The sequence below is a fragment of the Dermochelys coriacea genome, chromosome 4, assembly GCF_009764565.3.
Source record: "Dermochelys coriacea isolate rDerCor1 chromosome 4, rDerCor1.pri.v4, whole genome shotgun sequence".
NCBI lineage: Eukaryota > Metazoa > Chordata > Testudines > Dermochelyidae > Dermochelys > Dermochelys coriacea.
In genome coordinates, this window is record NC_050071.1 from 120,694,260 (window position 1) to 120,712,533 (window position 18,274).

An 18,274-nucleotide genomic window follows, 5' to 3' on the forward strand; every position below is an offset into this window, starting at 1 on the left:
TCTGATGGGGCATGCCATCCCTGTATAAACCCTCATACGAGGGAAGGGTGGTGGGGGTATCAGCAACCGTGTTGAACACCATAAAGCTTGTTTTGAAATGGTGGGGAAAGGTAGTAGTCCCCTGTGGCCCTGCCTCCCCCCACACCTCCCCCATGGTATTTAGCTGGATGTCCACACTGGCAGGTAGTTAGTGTTTGAGGTGGTTTAAAAATTCAATAAAGTGCCAGCCTTTGGTTGAACCAAATTTACTGCATGGAGTCTTCATTCCTGCTGTGTCTGAGTCAATGATTGTGGCAGAACTGCTAATGGTTTTGTGGGAAATTAATGCTTTACACACAAATTGCCCATTAATAATGTTAACACTTACATAGAGCTTCATAATCACTGAGTAATTCAGTCCTCATGACTCCCCGGCAAAGATTGTCGATAAGTATTTTCCCTGCTTTACAAGGGAGTGGCAGGTGAGTGTGGGAGGGAAGTTGGAAGAATAAGGGCTAGTCTACACTAGAAGTGCTAAAGCAGCGCAGCTGTACAACTAGCGTGTCTGGTGAAGAAGCTCTGTGCTGACAGGAGAGAGCTCTCCCATTAGTACAATAAAACCACCTCAGTGAGAGGCAGTAGCTATGTCAGTGGGAGACGCTTTCCCACCAACATAGCACTGTCCACACAGGCGCTTAGCTCGGTGTAACTTAGGTCACTCGGGGGTTGCTTAGAGATGTTACCCCTGAGCGATATAAGTTATAGTGGTAGTGTGTATAAGCTCTAAGTGGCACAACTCTACATACTTCACAAGTAGAAGAAGGAGGCAGAGTTGGTATTAGAACTGGCGAGTTCCTGATTCCACATCCTATGCTCAGGTCTCTAAGGCTACCCCCTTTGTTACCAGGGCTGCGTATCAGGTCCTGGGTTCTGTTAGTTTATGTAGCTATAAAAATTGCTTTAGCTGACCAGATTCTGCTTGACCTATATTATGTGACCTACATTTTTATTCAGTAGAGAACCTTTGAACCCAGGTTCATAAGAAAATCTTGCTCTTATAAGACTTCAAATCATTGAGCTAATGGGAATAACTTAAGCAACATTTCGATTTGCTGAAAATACAAAATGACACTGGGAATTGCATGAAATTGTTAGGGAGGCCAGTGACTATTTTATAATTATTTACAGTTGGTTCTGTGATGGCAAATATTTAGCAAGAGGCATTTGCCTTAGAATCATAGAATATCAGAGTTGGAAGGGACTTCAGAAGGTCATCTAGTCCAACCCCCTGCTCAAAGCAGGACCAATCCCCAACTAAATCATCCCAGCCATGGCTTTGTCAGGCCTGACTTTAAAAACCTCAAAGGAAGGAGATTCCACACCTCCCTAAGTAACCCATTCCAGTGCTTCACCACCCTCCTAGTGAAAAAGTTTTCCTAATATCCAACCTAAACCTCCTCCACAGCAACTTGAGACCATTACTCCTTGTTCTGTCATCTGCTACCACTGAGAACAGTCTAGATCCATCCTCTTTGGAACCCCCTTTCAGATAGTTGAAAGCAGCTATCAAATCCCCCTCATTCTTCGCTTCTGCAGACTAAATAATCCCAGTTCATCCAGCCTCTCCTCATAAATCATGTGTTGCAGTCCCCTAATCATTTTTGTTGCCCTCCACTGGACTCTTTCCAATTTTTCCACATCCTTGTAATGTGGGGCCCAAAACTGGACACGGTACTCCAGATGAGGCCTCACCAATGCTGAATAGAGGGAAACGATCACGTTCCTCAGTCTGCTGGCAATGCCCCTACTTATATAGCCCAAAATTCCATTGGCCTTCTTGGCAACAAGGGCACACTGCTGATTCATATCCAGCTTCTCATCCACTGTAACTCCTAGGTCCTTTCCTGCAGAACTGCTGCCTGACCAGTCTGTAGCAGTGCATGGGATTCTTCCTTCCTAAGTGAAGGACTCTGCACTTGTCCTTGTTGAACCTCATCAGATTTCTTTTGGCCCAATCCTCTAATTTGTCTAGGTCCCTCTGTATCCTATCCCTACCCTCCAGCATATCTCCCACTTCTCCCAGTTTAGTGTCATCTTCAAATTTGCTGAGGGTGCAATCCATGCCATCTTCCAGATCATTAATGAAAATATTGAACAAAACCGGCACCAGGACTGACCCTTGGGGCACTCCGCTTGATACCAGCTTCCAACTAGACATGGAGTCCTTTATCACTACTCGTTGAGCCTGACGATCTAGCCAGCTTTCTATCCACCTTATAGTCCATTCATCCAGCCGATACTTTTTTAACTTGCTGGCAAGAATACTGTGGGAAACCGTATCAAAGATTTTGCTAAATTCAAGGAATAACACGTCCACTGCTTTCTCCTCATCCACAGAGCCAGTTATCTCGTCATAGAAGGCAATTAGGGTAGTCAGGCGTGACTTGTCCTTGGTGAATCCATGCTGACTGTTCCTGATCACTTTCCTCTTCTCTAAGTGCTTCAAAATTGATTTCTTGAGGATCTGCTCCATGATTTTTTCCTGCTGTCCTCATTTCCTGCTGCCTATTTAATTAATTATTCATTTTAGCTAAAGAAACAGATATTTTCTAAGATTCCCATCCTCATTTCCCTTGCAATTAAGCGTTGCAGATAATACTTACACAATGTATATCTGTATAATACATTTTCCCCTTTATAAATTTACAGGAAGACTAACTGGACTGTCCAAGTAACTCAGGGGTTTTTTGAATATCATGTGAATGGAGATGTGAGGAAGGGGCCCATTTCAGATAACTATTTATTTACCCCAAATGGATCAGCTGTTGAAGAATCAGAAGCAGTGGGACTGGAAGTTGTTTCTGGAAACCTAATGAGAGAGATCAGGCAATATTTTTACAGGTAAAGATACTCATTTGAATTTTTCATCCTCTTTACACATGTGGGAGTAATCCTGTACAGCAGTGGTCTCCAACCTTTTTACACCCAAGATCACTATTTGAATCTAAGTGCAACCCAGGAACTACCCTCACTCAGTTTCACTGGGCTAAGGTAGTGGATTGGGGTTTGGGAGGGGGTTCAGGCTCTGGGCTGGGGCTGAGGGGTTCACAGTGTGGGAGGGGGCTCTGGGCTGAGCCTGGGGCAGGGGGTTGCGGTGCAAGAGGGAGTGAGGGATGCAAGCTCTAGGAGGGAGGGAAAACAAGATAATATCTTTCCACTCAAGAGTGTATTAAGGAGAAATGACAGAAAAATAGCTTAATTTTGAACAATCCAAAATAAGAGGAACATGTAGTAAAATGAATGACACCCCCCCACACACACACACAGACAACGTGTGGGACACCAAGGAATACTACCCCCCACATACACACATACACACACAACGTGTGGGACACCAAGGAATACTGTAGAATTTCCATTTATACAAATTGGATCTCTGAAATTTGAAAAGCTAAAAATCATTTCACTAGTTATACAAAGCAGGTAAAATCCAGACAAAATACTGCAGGTTCATTAATAATGCAAACTGTGACCTGACATAACTAATCAAATATTAGTTTAATTTGCTAAACTTCACATTATTTACCCTCTTGTTTTGTAGGAATATAACTGCTCAGGATTACATGTATGTGGCATATTCAAGAATCTACAGTATACCAGGAGGTTATGATGATAAGCTTTGCCACAGGATAGAGCAAGAATACAGAGTTGGACCTTTGGAACTAAATCATGAGGCAATCCTCAGGACAAGCACAAATTTAAACACTAAGCAGACACTTTACACTGACAACAATGGCTATCAGATGCAGAAGAGACAGTACAAGGCTTATGTGAATAATACAGTGGCTCGGGTAGGCATAAAACTGTAATCCAAAATCAAGTGTGTATCCTGTTCATGCTCCGTTACGTTGCTCAAACTTAATGTTTTTGTTTAATTTATTGTGTGTCTTCAGAACTATTATCCTATGGTCCAGACTGCGTACATTGAAGATGACAGCATGAGGCTGATGCTGCTTGCAGAAAGATCTCATGGTGTCTCAAGTCAAGGAAATGGGCAAGTGGAGGTAATGAATGAAAATGATTTAACCATAAAACAGTAATTTCATGGCTCCTGATGATCCGAATAAAGCATGATAGCTGATGACCGTTCTGACATTTATCTTCATCATGCAGGTGATGCTTCATAGGAGACTGTGGAATAACCTTGAGTGGGACCTGAATTACAATCTCACTTTGAATGACATCTCAGTGGTTCGGCCAATGTTCTGGCTCATCTTAGGAACTAAGCCTGTGGCTGATGGTCTGTATCAGACAAGTGCTCTGGCTTTAGAACACAGACCAGTTGTTATGTATGGAGAGCTAACAGGTAACTGTTCTACTTACCTTTTTTAAAACTAAGAATTGTTCCTTTGTTTTGCCTAAAGTCAGACTCCTAAGTCTATATTTAGGCACCTAAACAGCTGGCCCACTTTTTCCAAGGTAAGCGCCCACGATTTCTCATTGCCTTTTAAGAGAAAATGCTGGATGCTCAGCAACTTTGAAAATGGGGCTACTTATTCACATTCCTGGCTCTATAGATTTAAGAGCCTAACTCTAGGCATCCATTGGCTCAAAAACTTGGCCACAGTGGCTAACTGAGAGAACTTTTGAGTCCAAGTTTAAAACATCTTTTAAATAAAAAAAGACATGTAGTAGAATAGCAGCAGCAAGACTTGATGAAGCATGCTTTACTGGGGCACTAATATACTTTTCAGCCAGTTCAAGTCATGCTGCTTTCAGCTTAGTACCTCAGAACGTCTGAAGAGACAGTGCCTCACCCACTTCTGGTCTAGTTCAGACAGTGGGAGGGCACACTCTTCCCCTCCAAAGGCAGTGCAATGCCACTGGCAAGGGTCCTCTTTCTTGATATAACCATGTTTTACATGATAGCTTTGTTTTTTATTTCACATATAGACAAACCAAAGCTGCATCAAGAACTTCATTCTGTTCAGAGGGATCCTGTAACCCTCCCAGCTAACCTGCATCTCCAGACTCTAAGCATTCCTGGGTGGACATACAGCTCCAACCACACTGAGCAGCTACAGAATATTTACAAAGTTAAGTTCTCTTTTAGCAGTAAGTCATTTATAGATGGAGATTACCCAGCGCGTAACACTTACAAAGGCTATTTTTCTCTTCCTTCTTTATTTTGTGACTCTCGTTATTAGTTATCTGTATTACAGTAGCACCTGAACTAGGTCAGAGAACTCTGTGCTGCGCAGACGTATAATAAAGACAGACCCTGCCTCAAAGAGTATAAAGGCCATTTAAGCACCCAACTCCCTTTGAAAATATCCCCCATGAGGTCTTTGAGGTAGTGTTTGTCTCTTATTAGATGTCTATGCAGCACCTATACAATTGGGCTCTGGCTGGATTAAGACCTTCAGATTCTACTGCTGTAAATAAGTCAATGGGAGTTTCCCTGTGTTTTGTACCTTTGAAAAGCTCTTTCTGAAATCTTAGTTTAAGACAAGACATATGAGGTGAGTAACTTCCAAAAGAAACCTTGAGTTTTTAGCATTAAATTATAAAACCTGTTTTGGTTTTTTTTTTTAGGTATACGAAAACAAGAGGAGGCAAACTTCAGACGTGTACTTCTAAGAATCAGGCATATGTATGAAGTGGGAGAGGATCCTGTGCTATCTCAGCCTGCAACAGTGAATCTGAAAGTAAAATTAACCACTCTTGCTAAAGCATCGCTTAGGGGTTGTCTAAACAGTAGGGTAATGTGCTCTACAGAAGTTTGATTTCTAAATGCACAAATGGGTTGTGCATTAATTGGCCCATGTAGAACCTTCTGGTATGCACTAAAGTGTGCTTTAATGTAGAGCTTTTAGAAACTATACTATCTTAAAGTGCAATAGGGAACCTTTAATAAACAGACCATAGCGTGCATCACTTTAGCATGCTTTAGAAATCACCCTCTGTAGAACACATTAGCCCACCTTGTCGACAAGCCCTCAGCCTATCTTTAACTGCTGAAGAAGAATCTTGTTACAAAAACATAACCTTCCTCTTCCTTTAATTGGAAACTACTCAAAAAATGGACCGGTAATGCTGCTACTGACACTACTGGCAAAACTCTGCCTCTAGCTGAGGTTAGAGTTCATTTTTTCCCCTACCCTTCACCACAATAGCCATTACAAAGGCTACGTTTTTGTCACGGGTATTTTTAGTAAAAGTCATGGACAGGTCATGGGCAATAAACAAAAAGTCACCGCCCTGTGTTCACTAAAATACCTGTGACTAAATCTGACCTGCTGGGAGGGGGGCGGTCCTGAAGACTGCTGCTGGGGGACGGCCTGCGGCACCGCCGCCACCGTCACTGCTGGTCTGGGCTGTGGGGGGTGGCCTGCAGCCCCACCGCAGTTGGTTCGGGCGCAGCCACCGCTGGTCTGGGCAGAAGGCAGCCCAGGGCCCCACCACCGCTCCAGGGCAGCACCGGGGACCAGCTGCCTGGGGCTGCCAGAGGAGCGGCCAGAGTGCTGTCCCTGGGCTTCCCCAGCTGCTGGGGTGGTCCTGGGGTTAGCCACACTAGCACTGTAAAATTCACAGAGGTCACAGAAAGTCACGGAAGCCGTGACTTCTGTGACATCCGTGAATGATTCGCAGCCTTAGCTTTTACCCTAGCTGAACAGCCATCGCATTGACAGGAGAAAAATGTGTACCAGCATCAGTAGGATTGGGCCTATTGTGTAGATTGTGTAATATAATATTTGCTGTGATAACTTGAATGTTATAGATACCTGTCTGTGATTTCTTTTTATCTAATGTTGGTGCAAGTAGCACCTGAGATTACTGAAATGTGAAAGCTTTAGAGAGGCTAAAAATTATTTTTTCTCTATTTTTTTCTCCAGTTGTGTTTTATGCATTTGACAGCACTATGTGTCTGGTCACTTTGACTGTATCTCTTGGAGAGACAGTTTCCCCTTTTGATTGTTTGGGCAGCAATATTTTTTTATTTTATTTTTAAATAGGAGATTGTGACACCACACATCCCAGCTGGAGGACACAAGGGCAGGTATAACACCTGACATGGGATTTCTGCTTGACTAGGAAATGTGGCAGTTGACGCAAAAGAGGAGCCCTCCCTCTTCAGTGTCAAAAACACAGTATCTAATAAGTGCTCTGGTGACTTAAAAAGGGGATCCATTTGTGCTGAATCATCTGTGGTGGTTTTAAAGTATACAGAGCTCTGATAGGAATTGCTGAAAGTGTTAAACCTTCTGAGAATACAGATCAAAAATCTGCCCTTGCCCAGCTGCTTATTGAGCAGATGAGAGCTGCAGTAGGCATTTTCTTAAGTAACATTAATTGGATATCTTGGGGTTTCTTTTTATGTAGTCTCTGCTGAAAGGGTTGGGAACAGTGGAGTTGGTAGAAGAGCGGTCGCTCACAGGAACCTGGGACATAAACACTTTGGAACGATGGAAATGGAAATCAGCACAACATCTAAGCAAAGGTGGGTGGGAAACTGGATTTTGTTTCCTTTTTTCAAGCCCCAGGCTGTTGACAGGGTACTGATAGTATTTTCATTGGATGTTGCAGCTCAGGAAACAGTCTTACTGAGCAGATTCAAATGATCTAAAAGAGTTGTTATAGGTGGGGTTGGTAACACAGCCTATTATTAAATTTGCCTAACACTTCCCATTATAAGACCATGTTTTCATTGCTTAAAACTTTGCCAGACTTTAACTGTTTGTGCTGAAACTTTATATATTGGGAGTCTGCCTCAGGCTAAATGTTCTTCATAAATTTCAGTCAAAATGATTCAGCTATTTCTGAGAATGAGGCTAGGGAAAAAATATGTAATTTTACATGTAATAAAAAATTGTGGTGACCTCCTCTTTGAGAAGTTCAACCAGCCCCCTACTTTAGAGCAGGAACTTGAAATTTGAAGATGGGTGGCTTTTGTGCAAGGAATATCCCTTTTTGCCATGCCTGTGAAAATCTGCCCACATTTGGCCAAACATTGCAGACTGCACATGCAAAACTTGGCAGCTGAATTCATATACATTCTGTCTGTACTGAGCATGTTCCTCTCTGGAGCGGAGTAGGATTGTCTCTGCAATTGCGGCTCTGGACTTCTGTGAACCAGGCTGGGTCCAGGCTTGGGTACTGAGAGCAGCAAGACTGTCTCTCCTCTGCTCTCAGTGACTCCCAGGCACCAGGAGGAGGAAGCAGCCTGATTCAAAAGCAGAGGATGACAAGAGCTAGACCTTGGAGGAAGGGTAGGGAGTAGATGGGGACAAGGATTCTGAGGGTGGGATGGGATACTGGAATTGGAGGCTGACCGGGGAGGATGTAAGGGAAAGGAAAACTACGGGATGGGAGCATGGCAAGGTTGAGGTTGGCTGGGCAAGGAGACTGTGACAGGGAGCCAATGGGGTGTGAGGAGCCAGGGTGTGGGAAAAGGACTGGGACTGGCTGGGCAAAGAGACTGGGACATGTAGCCAAGGAAGCCAGATACTGAGACTGGAGGAGGAGCCCCGGGAGGGCAGCTGGGAGCGAATGTGGGTAGGGTGGCAGTGACTGGAAGCCAGGAGAGATAGTACAGACAAGGAAATGAGAGGGAGGGGAAATGGGACTAACTGGGAAAAGAGGCAGGAGGAGCTGGGGGAATTGTAGTTGAACTGGAAATGGGCAAGGAGACTGGGACTGGGATGAGAAACCTGTGGAGACTGGAAGCCCACAAGACTAGAATTGGGATAAGAAGCTGGTGAGGAAGACACAGAACTGGGACAGAGATGGTGCAGAAGGGATCAGACTTTTTGGGGAAAGGGTAAAAGAGCACAGTCCCCTTGAGAGCCTGGAATAGAACTCAAGATTCTTGAGTCTTACATTCCTCTGATGTCAGCGGATGACTGAGAAACCCCCTGGCAAAGTGTCTCATCCCCCTCTAGTGTTGATCAGAATAGAGGAAATGACAACCTACTACTTCTGTCAGCTGCTTTGTTAGCTCAAGCACAGAGGTCTGTGTAGTGAATCTAAAGGTTCCATCCGTACTGATGACCCATATCAGTGTCAATATGATACCACATGAAGGAAATTCTCTTTTTTTCACTTGTTTCTTTTAAGAACGTAGGATATTTTACCCCCCAAAAAAATGTTAAAAGATCAGTATTCAGGTTGCAAAGTCAAGCATTCAAAAATTAGGAAACGCGGAAATAAGGTTGCCCATGCAATCCTAATTCAGCCCACTTATGAGGATGCATTATGAAACAGTCTTTAATTACGTGGTCACGTACTATTTTTTTCCACAGGATCCCATCCTCACTCATTGCACAGGATGGGTGTGCTCTGGAGTGAGTCTGGTTTTGTAGTAAAGAAGGCTCTTTTCTGTAGGACCCCTGCCACCTCTGTTGCAGGAGTTGGAAGGTGTGTAGTGAATGAAGCAGGGGCTTGCAGGAAGAGAAAGGATATGATAATAATCTTATGATTAAGGCAATTGAATGTTGCCCTAGAGAATTACATTCTGTCCCTGACACAGAGTTCCTGTTTGATGCTAGACAAATCACTTAAATTAGACTACTCGGCGGTAGTCTCTAATGGCATGTTACTCATTTTTCAGGTGGCTGATTTGAGACTGGGGTCTGATTTCCAGAAGTAAAGCATTTACATCTGTAGCTGAAGTCAATTGGAGCTGTACTGTGAACATAGAAATACTATATAATGCTAAGTGCTCTGAAAAATCAGGTCCAGATGTCTCAAATTAGGCATGCAAAATTGGGATACTCGAACTTAATCCCAGCGTTTCTCAGTTTCCCATCTATAAAATGGAGATGATAATACCCCTCCCCCTTATCTGAAAGGGGTGTGGGGAAGATAAATCAATGTTTTTGAAGAACTTAAATACTGTAGTGATGTGCCACATTGGAAAGCCAATGAGCAGGGTTTGTATAGTGCAGTAAATAAGGCCTGGAGCCACATACTGAACAATGGAAATAAAACAAAATATTGAATAGTTGATCATTAAGTGAGCACTGTCCATTTTGTGCACCGACTCTCAGTAGGTGCAATCTTGGACCGAGGACTGGATTGTCAGTGTTTTGCACTGAGCGTCCTTCACTCTAGAATGTCTTTCCCCGGATATTCATTGGAGTGTGTCTGAGGCATCTATCACAGTAATGCTCAGACCCTAGCTTGTGCATTTATTTACTTTTTACTGTAGTTCATATAAGAGATGATTAGAAACCCAGATCAGAAAACCCACAGACTTTGGGGAAGTTGAGTTCTGTATCCAAACTGTGTGGTTTGGGCTAATTTCATGTTCATTTGTGGTTGTGTATTTGTTGCACACAGGCTGGGGTGGTGGTATTTTACTTTGTTTCTGACCTCTATTGCATGTTTTACCTTTTTTTAAGCATCTTACTCTATTCATGGTTCTGGGTTTTGAGTTATTTTTTAAGGTACACAGAAGTTGCAGTAGTTAATATTGAAAGTTAATATAAAAAAAAGAGTCTCTTGAATTGTAATCTTGGCCAAGCCACTGACTACATGACCTTGAAAAACATAGGCAAACATAGGTAAGATACTAAGAGCTCATCTACACTTAAAACACGACAATGTCACAGCTGTGCCGCTGTAGTGCAGTGTAGACTCTCCCTAGACTGACAGGAGGAATTCTTCCATTGGCATAGGTAATCCACCTCCCAGAAAGGTGGTAGCTAGGTCAACAGAAGAATCCTTCCATCTATCTAGTTCTGTCTACACTGGGGATTAGGTTGGCTTAACTACACCACTCAGGGATGTGGATTTTTCACAGTTCTGAGTGACGTAGTGAAGCCAATTTAATTTTCTGCAGAGCCACCTCAGTAAAGCAGCAGTTTTGGAATATTAAGTGTTGGATTTTTCTCTCCATTAGCATGGACACTCTGGAAATGTGCACCTTTTCTTCTGCCTGAGTGTATCATTAGGGTGGGACTAGTATCAGTAGCATGAGGCAGAGAGAGAAAGGTGGATAGTTTACAGTATAAGTTATGAATGTGTGTTCCTTAGAGTTATAGGTGCAGCTGTTTAAATTAGAAAAGAAAATCTGTTCAAACCTAGGTGGGTCAAAAATGTTGAGACAGCAAAATACTATGTGCAGTTGATCTGAAATAACGCTTTTCAGAGTAAATGACAAATCATAAACACCTGCATTTTTGCGTTTTATAGGCCTCTCCGGTAATACAAAGACCACAGAAAACTCTACTGTGACTATTCACCCAAAGGAAATTAGGACCTTTTTTATATACTTTCAAGATCAATGAAAGTTGGCAGATTATTCCTGGGCCAACTATTGAACAACTGGCTGTATTTTTTTTTTAAAGAAATGAAGCAACTGTTTTGAGAACATTTTTCCTAGTATTGTAAATGGAAGGGATAATTATTCTGTAATAAACTGTTAAACTTGATTAAATCATCAAAATTAGTTGCTGGTTCATTTGCTTCTTTTTAAAGGAAATTACCCCATAGTTTCTTAGGTCAGCTATTTAAAACATGTTTTTCTAGAAATTAAAAATGTTTAGCTTGAAAATAGAAAAAAAGAGAAAAATATCTGACTGGCTAGGACCTGATCTATACTGCAGTACAAATGTATCAGCCAGGATATGAAACTGGGATGCTGTACTCTATTTCTTTGCATTGTTAAATCCATTTCAGTTCTATCTATTTTTAAAATTTTTAAATGGTGGGTTTTGCCTCTACAGATTACAATACAAAGAGCCTGGATTATTTAGTCTCTTGTTCTCATAAAGAATGTAAAGCTACAGTTGTCTGCCAAGTTCAGACAGCATGTACACTGATTTGTGAGAAATGTTCATTAATAACTAGATTGGGAAGGAGTTACGTGTGAAGGACTACATTTAGGGTTATAGAAGTGTTGGTTACAAATAGTAAGAACTGCATTTATTTGAGGTAACCTGTTTTTTTTAAAAGAACACACACTGGTGTGCTTTATTAGCTAAAGAAATGCTCATCATTATAGAAAATTGGATTTTTTTAAAACAAAATGAAATATGTTTCCCTATTTTCTACTCAACTTGAATTAATGTGGCACTTTGGTGCCTAATGGTGCTGTCATATACACCTGTGTAGATATGCAGAATGAAATGGAGTTACTCCAAATTTAAACCCATGACACTGAGATCAGAAACAGGTCTGTCATTTTTAGTTATTTTGATTTGCATCAGAAACTGTGAATTCTGCTTGCTTTAGCATGGTGCAAAATATTGCATGCTGTCTCCCTGCCTGGAGGGAGAAAAAAGGGAAAGAAAAACATAGAGCAAATAGGGACCACTTCATTTAAACCTATGGATTAACGTGGCCTATTGCTTCAAAAGTAATGTTAGTGTTGAATGTTTAGTTTCTTTGTATTGCCTTTGCTTAATAGTACTAGAAGTCACAGCTAGCTTTCACGTAACACCTCACTGAGGTCTTAGATAATAATGAAAATAGCATTTTACTTAATATTTTTCATAGATTAATAGATTCTAAGGCCGGAAGGGACCATTGTGATCATCTAGTCTGACCTCCTGTATAATTACGCCTGGAGGAATTCTGCATCTCTGCACACATGTAGAATTCATGTCCCCCGCAGATTTCTTTGCTTCCTCGCCGAAAAATGACTTCTGACAGGGAAGCAAAGGGAGGCCTCAAAAGCAGTCACATGCCCTTCCCCATTAGTGCGGGCATGTCATTTTGGGCAGCTTAAGCAGCTGGTGGAGAGGTAAATCACTGTGGGGTCCCGCCTGCACCTGAACCACCCCAATGGAGCTCCCTGTACCAGACTCCCCCTTCCATTGAGCCCCAATCAGCTGCACCTGGACTCCCGCCTCACTCCCCAGCACTCAGACGCCCCCCCGATGAGCCCGACACACCCAGACCTCCCTCTGCTGAGCCACAACCACCTTCACCTAGACCCCCCTGCAGAGTCTCATCTCCCCTGCACCCAGAACCCCACAACAAACCCTTTGCATCCAGATCCCCGATGCACCCGGAACCCCCATGAGCTGCCCGCACCCAGATTGCCCCATACAGAACCCTCTCACCCCACACCTGGATCCCCTCCTCTCCCCCCCCCCACTAAGCCTCTCCACATTTGGATTCTGCCAGGCTGAGCCTTCCTGCCTACACCTGGATCAGGGGCCAGGGATGGGCATGTGTGCGAGACTCTGTCCCTCTTGCTTGCTTTCTTGGTGGGCATTGTGTGGATAGGCAGGACCCCAGGGTGTTTCTGGGGAGGCTTGGCCCTTGCTTTGTATCGGGATTGGGTGCAGCCTCACCATCAAGTCTATGTCTGGAGGCGGGAGGAAGGGGGTTGCAAAGTGATCTCCCACCTCTGCACAAAGTAGCCAATGATCAAGGGCAGCCACATCGCAGGATACCACCCCTAATCAAGTCCAATTAGGATCTGCGAGCTCCTTGATCGACTAATCCCTGAGGCACCGCTCCTCCGAGAGACTCGCCTCATTCCTCATCAGCCAATCACCACGTCTCAGACCCTCCTGCTCTCCTACGGACCCACCCTCAAGACTCTCAAAACCACCCAGGGGCCGCACGCATCCCAGCTAGGGTGCCTCCACCCATGGCAGTGTCTGGTATAGCTGCCTTGGCGTCACTGCTGGCAAGGCCCCTAGGGGTCGCCGGTACCATCCCTGTAGAGCCCCTCGCCGCCGACCGCTCCAAACTCCATGAGTCCCGCTCCCAGGGCCGTCCTTACCCATACGCAAAGTATGCAGCTGCGTAGGACACCAGGAAATTTGGGGCACCAAATTTCCTGGTGCCCTGCGCAGCTGTGTGCTGCTCTAGCCCCTGCCCCGCCTCTTCCCCATGGCCCCTACCCCTGCTCCACCCCAGCCCTGCCCCCACTCCACCCCTTCCCCAAAACCCCAGCCCTGCTCCACCCCAGCCCTTCCCCGCCCCAGCCCCGCCTCTTCCCGCCCCTGAGGACCACAGCAGGGCTGGGTCTGCACTCACCGGCGGCGGGAAGTACAGCGACCTGGCCCCAGCCACACCACTGGTGAGTACTGGGGGGCGGTTCCTTCCTGCCTCCCAAGTCCCCCCATGGAGGCCTGGTGCCAGCCCCACCCCCCCATGGAGGCTTGGTGCCCCAAAGTGGTGCCTCACCCCCGTGGGGGGGCTGCGTAGGGCCCCAGAATAGCTAGGGACAGCCCTGCCCCCTCCCCACACCTCAGTAACATCCCTTATAGAGCCCCCCCATGCCACACCCTATGAGTCCTCCCATCCCACCTCGGTAAAATCCCTTACTATATACAGACTTTTAATGAATGTGGATTTCCCCAATGAGAATGACACTGGACTTTGATGCCTTTGTAAAGAAAGATGACTAGCTGCATTGTTCACATTAATCAAAGGGTGTGTGGAAAGGGGGTAAGTTTGGTTTAATTATGATGGTATGTTTATAATAGTAAGCAAAGTTTTATGTTTATTTCCACTAAAATGTATCTTTATTAAATGGAGTTTATTTGAATATCTCTGAATTGTTAATTTTGTGAGCATTCATGGCCTGCCATACAATTTCCATATCCAGATGTGGCCCTCAGGCCAAAAAGTTTGCCCACCCCTGTCCTAAAGCCACAATAACACCACATCTCCTGTATTATTGAAGTTATTCTTATTACTTAGAGGAATTACATCCTTTTCATTTTCTTGCAGTACTTGTTGCTGTATTATATTATTTCTTTTGTGAGCTAAATCTAATCTTGCAGGTAACATTTGCAAACATCTCCAATTTTCTCTATACACTTGAGCACTATTGGTCATGACATCATAAGACTTAGGGACTACCTCTTTTGTTACAGTGGCTTTCTGAGCCCAGTTTCTATTATAGATGTACACTCTCTCATTTGGTTTCAGATAAGGTAGTTTATGCAATCTTCTATCAAAATAATTCTTTTGATTACAAACTTGATGGATATTTATTCTTATACCCTTCTTGAAAAAACATAGGTAATGTGTTTCTAACCTTTCTGTAAATAACAATTGTGCAGGGGATAAAACTTGTTGTAATGGCAATGTTCTATAATTTAATAATGCCAAATATAAATCATTATTTGTTTCTTCAGCCTTTATTAGTAATCTTTTTACTATTTTAACACCATTTTCAACTAGCCCATTAGACTGTGGGTAACCTGAACCTGATGTGATATATCTGAAATCATATGCTATGGCAAATCTTTTAAACTCTTGACTGAAATAGAGGTCCATTATCAGTTATTACTATATTGGGAATGCCATGTCTTGCAAAAATTGATGTAATTTTATTAATTACTTGTTTGGCACATTGTTTTTTAGTCTATATATTTCAGGAAAATGCCAAAAATAATCAGTAACTATAAATTATGCATGTCCTTTATATTCAAATAGCTCTAAACCTACTTTAGGCCAAGGTCTTCTGTTTTCTTGAATAAATGTTATAGGTTGTTTAGACTCAGCATTTCTATATTTTTGACATATGTCAGTCTTTTATATAATCCTCCATGTTTAGTTCATTTGTGTCCAATACAGAACTACTCTTGCTCTACGTTTACATTTTTCTATGTTTAAATATCCCTTGTGTATGCATTTCAACATGTCTGCTGTTAACCCTAAGGGAATTACTATTCTACTACTTTTAAACAGAATTCCTTCAATTACTGATAATCTTCAATAAATTGTTTATGTGGCTCTGGAATTAGCACATCCATTTCCAGAGTTATTCACTGACATTAGTAAATAGGATACAATGTATAATATAGAGCTAAATGAAACAAAGAAACCAGTTATACATGCAACTAGAAAAATACCCAGAAACAAATTTTCTTCCTGTGTAATGTCAGCTCTGTAATCCTTATTTGGTATCTTCTCTGAAAGAAAAGGAGTACTTGTGGCACCTTAGAGACTAACAAATTTATTTGAGCATAAGCTTTCGTGAGCTACAGCTCACTTCATTGGATGCATTCCATCCAATGAAGTGAGCTGTAGCTCACGAAAGCTTATGACTAACAAATTTATTTGAGCATAAGCTTTCGTGAGCTACAGCTCACTTCATTGGATGCATTCCATCCAATGAAGTGAGCTGTAGCTCACGAAAGCTTATGCTCAAATAAATTTGTTAGTCTCTAAGGTGCCACAAGTATTCCTTTTCTTTTTGCAAATACAGACTAACATGGCTGCTACTTTGAAACCTATCTTCTCTGAGACTCAAATTTTGAGCTCAGTGTGCATTTCTAAGTTTTTCCAGACTTCTCTGTTTGCAAACTTTTGCAAAATGATTCTGTTTCTTGCAGATCTGACAGGTTTGACAATATGCTGGACATTTGTCTAGATTGGTGCCTCCTTTCACATCTAGAACATTCTTTCATATGCTCATTTTTTTAATTTTAATATTTTCACTCTGTTTTCCCTCCATAGACTTGTTTTTCACTTTTTCTTATTAAGTCTATATTCACATCTATGTGGGGGGGGGTTTTCTAAAATGTACAATAGTTGTTGATTAAGTTCAACAGATTGGCAAATTCTCACTGCTTTTTTCAGATTTAGATCTGGCTCTTCTAACAGTCTTTCCTGCTCTCCTCCGCACTAATATCTTTTGTACCCATCACAATTTGATCTCTTATCATTGACTCAGACAGAGTCTGGAAATTACACGTCCGGACTTCTTGTCTTTAGGTTAGTGAAAAATGAATCAAAAGTCTCTTCCTCCATTTGCTTTCTTGCATGAAACTGAAGTCCGACAGATGTTTGCCTAATTTGTTCATAAAAACCTCCAATGATGGAGATTCTACAACTTTCCTAGGTAATTTGTTCCAGTGCTGACAGCTAGGAGGTTTATCCTAACGTCCAACCTAAAACTCCCTTACTGCAATTTAAACCCATTATTCCTTGTTCTGTCCTCAGTGGCTATGGAGAACATTTATCACCCTGATCTTTATAACAACCTTTTATGTACTTGAAGACTTATGTCCCCCTTAGCCTTCTCTTCTCCAGAGTAACCAAGCCCAATTTATTCAATCTTCCCTCATAGGTCATGTTTTCTAGACCTTTAATCATTTTTGTTGCTCTCCTCTGGATTTTCTCCAATTTGCCCACATCTTTCCTGAAATGTGGTGCCCAGAATTGGACACAATACTCCAGCTGAAGCCTTATCAATGCTGAATAGAGTGGAAGAATTACTCTTCTTCAGATAGTGTCCCTATGGGTCCTCCACTGTAGGTGTGTCTGCGCCCCTGTGCTGATGATAGGAGAACTTTGGTAGCTGTCTGTCCCACCCATGCATTTGCTGCTCCCCACCAGCCATGAGGTTAGACAGCATGCACAGGCATTTCTTCTTCAGATCCTTCTCTACCACCCCTGGCTAGAGACGGAACTAAGAGAAAGGATGAAGGGCATTCCGGTGTCCTTGCAGAGGATTTCCAACTGTATCACCTGCATCCAGACCTGTTACAAGCTGGCACAGGTCCCACCGCCTCCAATCATGAGGGTCCATTCGACCAGAGTCCAGGCATCCTCAGCACATTCCCATGATTCCCTTCCTGGTGCACATTCCCATGATCCAGGACATCCGCACAGCCACGACGTGGTCTTCGGTTGATACGTTCACAGTGCATTACACCATCACTCAGGAGGCCAGAGATGACGCTGGGTTCAGCAGAGCGGGTGTTGCAATCTGCACGTCCATGAACTCCTACCTGTCTCCGTTGGTACTGCTTGAGAGTCACCTAACATGGAATAGGCATGAGCAAGCACTCAAAGAAGAAAAGACAGTTACCTTTTTCATAACTGGTGTTCTTCTAGATGTTGCTCATGTCCATTCCATAACCTGCCCTCCTTCCCCACTGTCAGAGTTTCCGTCAAGAAGGAACTGAGAATTGAGGGAGCCGGAGGTGCCCCTTATACCATGGCATGTGCACGCCACTCAAGAGGGCACTAGAGCCAATCCGCTATGGATACCACTGAGGGAACAGCTGCCAGCACTGGTGCATGTGGTGAACACACACATGGAATAGACATGAGCAACACATCTCAAAGAACACCCATTATGGAACAGGTAACTGTCTTTTTATTCCTCCCCTGTGTTTCCTATCTTTTAACCAGTTACCAATCCATAAAAGGACCTTCCCTCTTATCCCATGACAGCTTACTTTGCTTAATTGTTTCTTAAACAAACTGTTCTTTGTTTATATTCGCTGTCCACCGTTGCTATTGTCAGTGGAGCTGCACTGGTTCAGTATGATGCCATTGGAATATGTAGTAGATAAAGTAATGGGAATGG

At 43.1% G+C, this 18,274-nt stretch overlaps 1 protein-coding gene across 1 annotated transcript in view; it reads left to right on the forward strand.

Annotated features, from left to right (window-relative positions):
- The window catches only part of MAN2B2 (mannosidase alpha class 2B member 2), a 48,332-nt gene extending 36,904 nt beyond the window's left edge, over positions 1 to 11,428 (forward strand). Inside the window, 8 exon segments of the mRNA XM_038400437.2 lie at positions 2,689 to 2,880; positions 3,581 to 3,830; positions 3,933 to 4,043; positions 4,153 to 4,345; positions 4,933 to 5,076; positions 5,575 to 5,687; positions 7,363 to 7,480; positions 11,176 to 11,428. Coding sequence (XP_038256365.1) covers positions 2,689 to 2,880; positions 3,581 to 3,830; positions 3,933 to 4,043; positions 4,153 to 4,345; positions 4,933 to 5,076; positions 5,575 to 5,687; positions 7,363 to 7,480; positions 11,176 to 11,270 — 1,216 coding nt within the window. The 3' untranslated portion in view covers positions 11,271 to 11,428.
- The last annotated feature ends 6,846 nt before the right edge of the window (positions 11,429 to 18,274 follow it).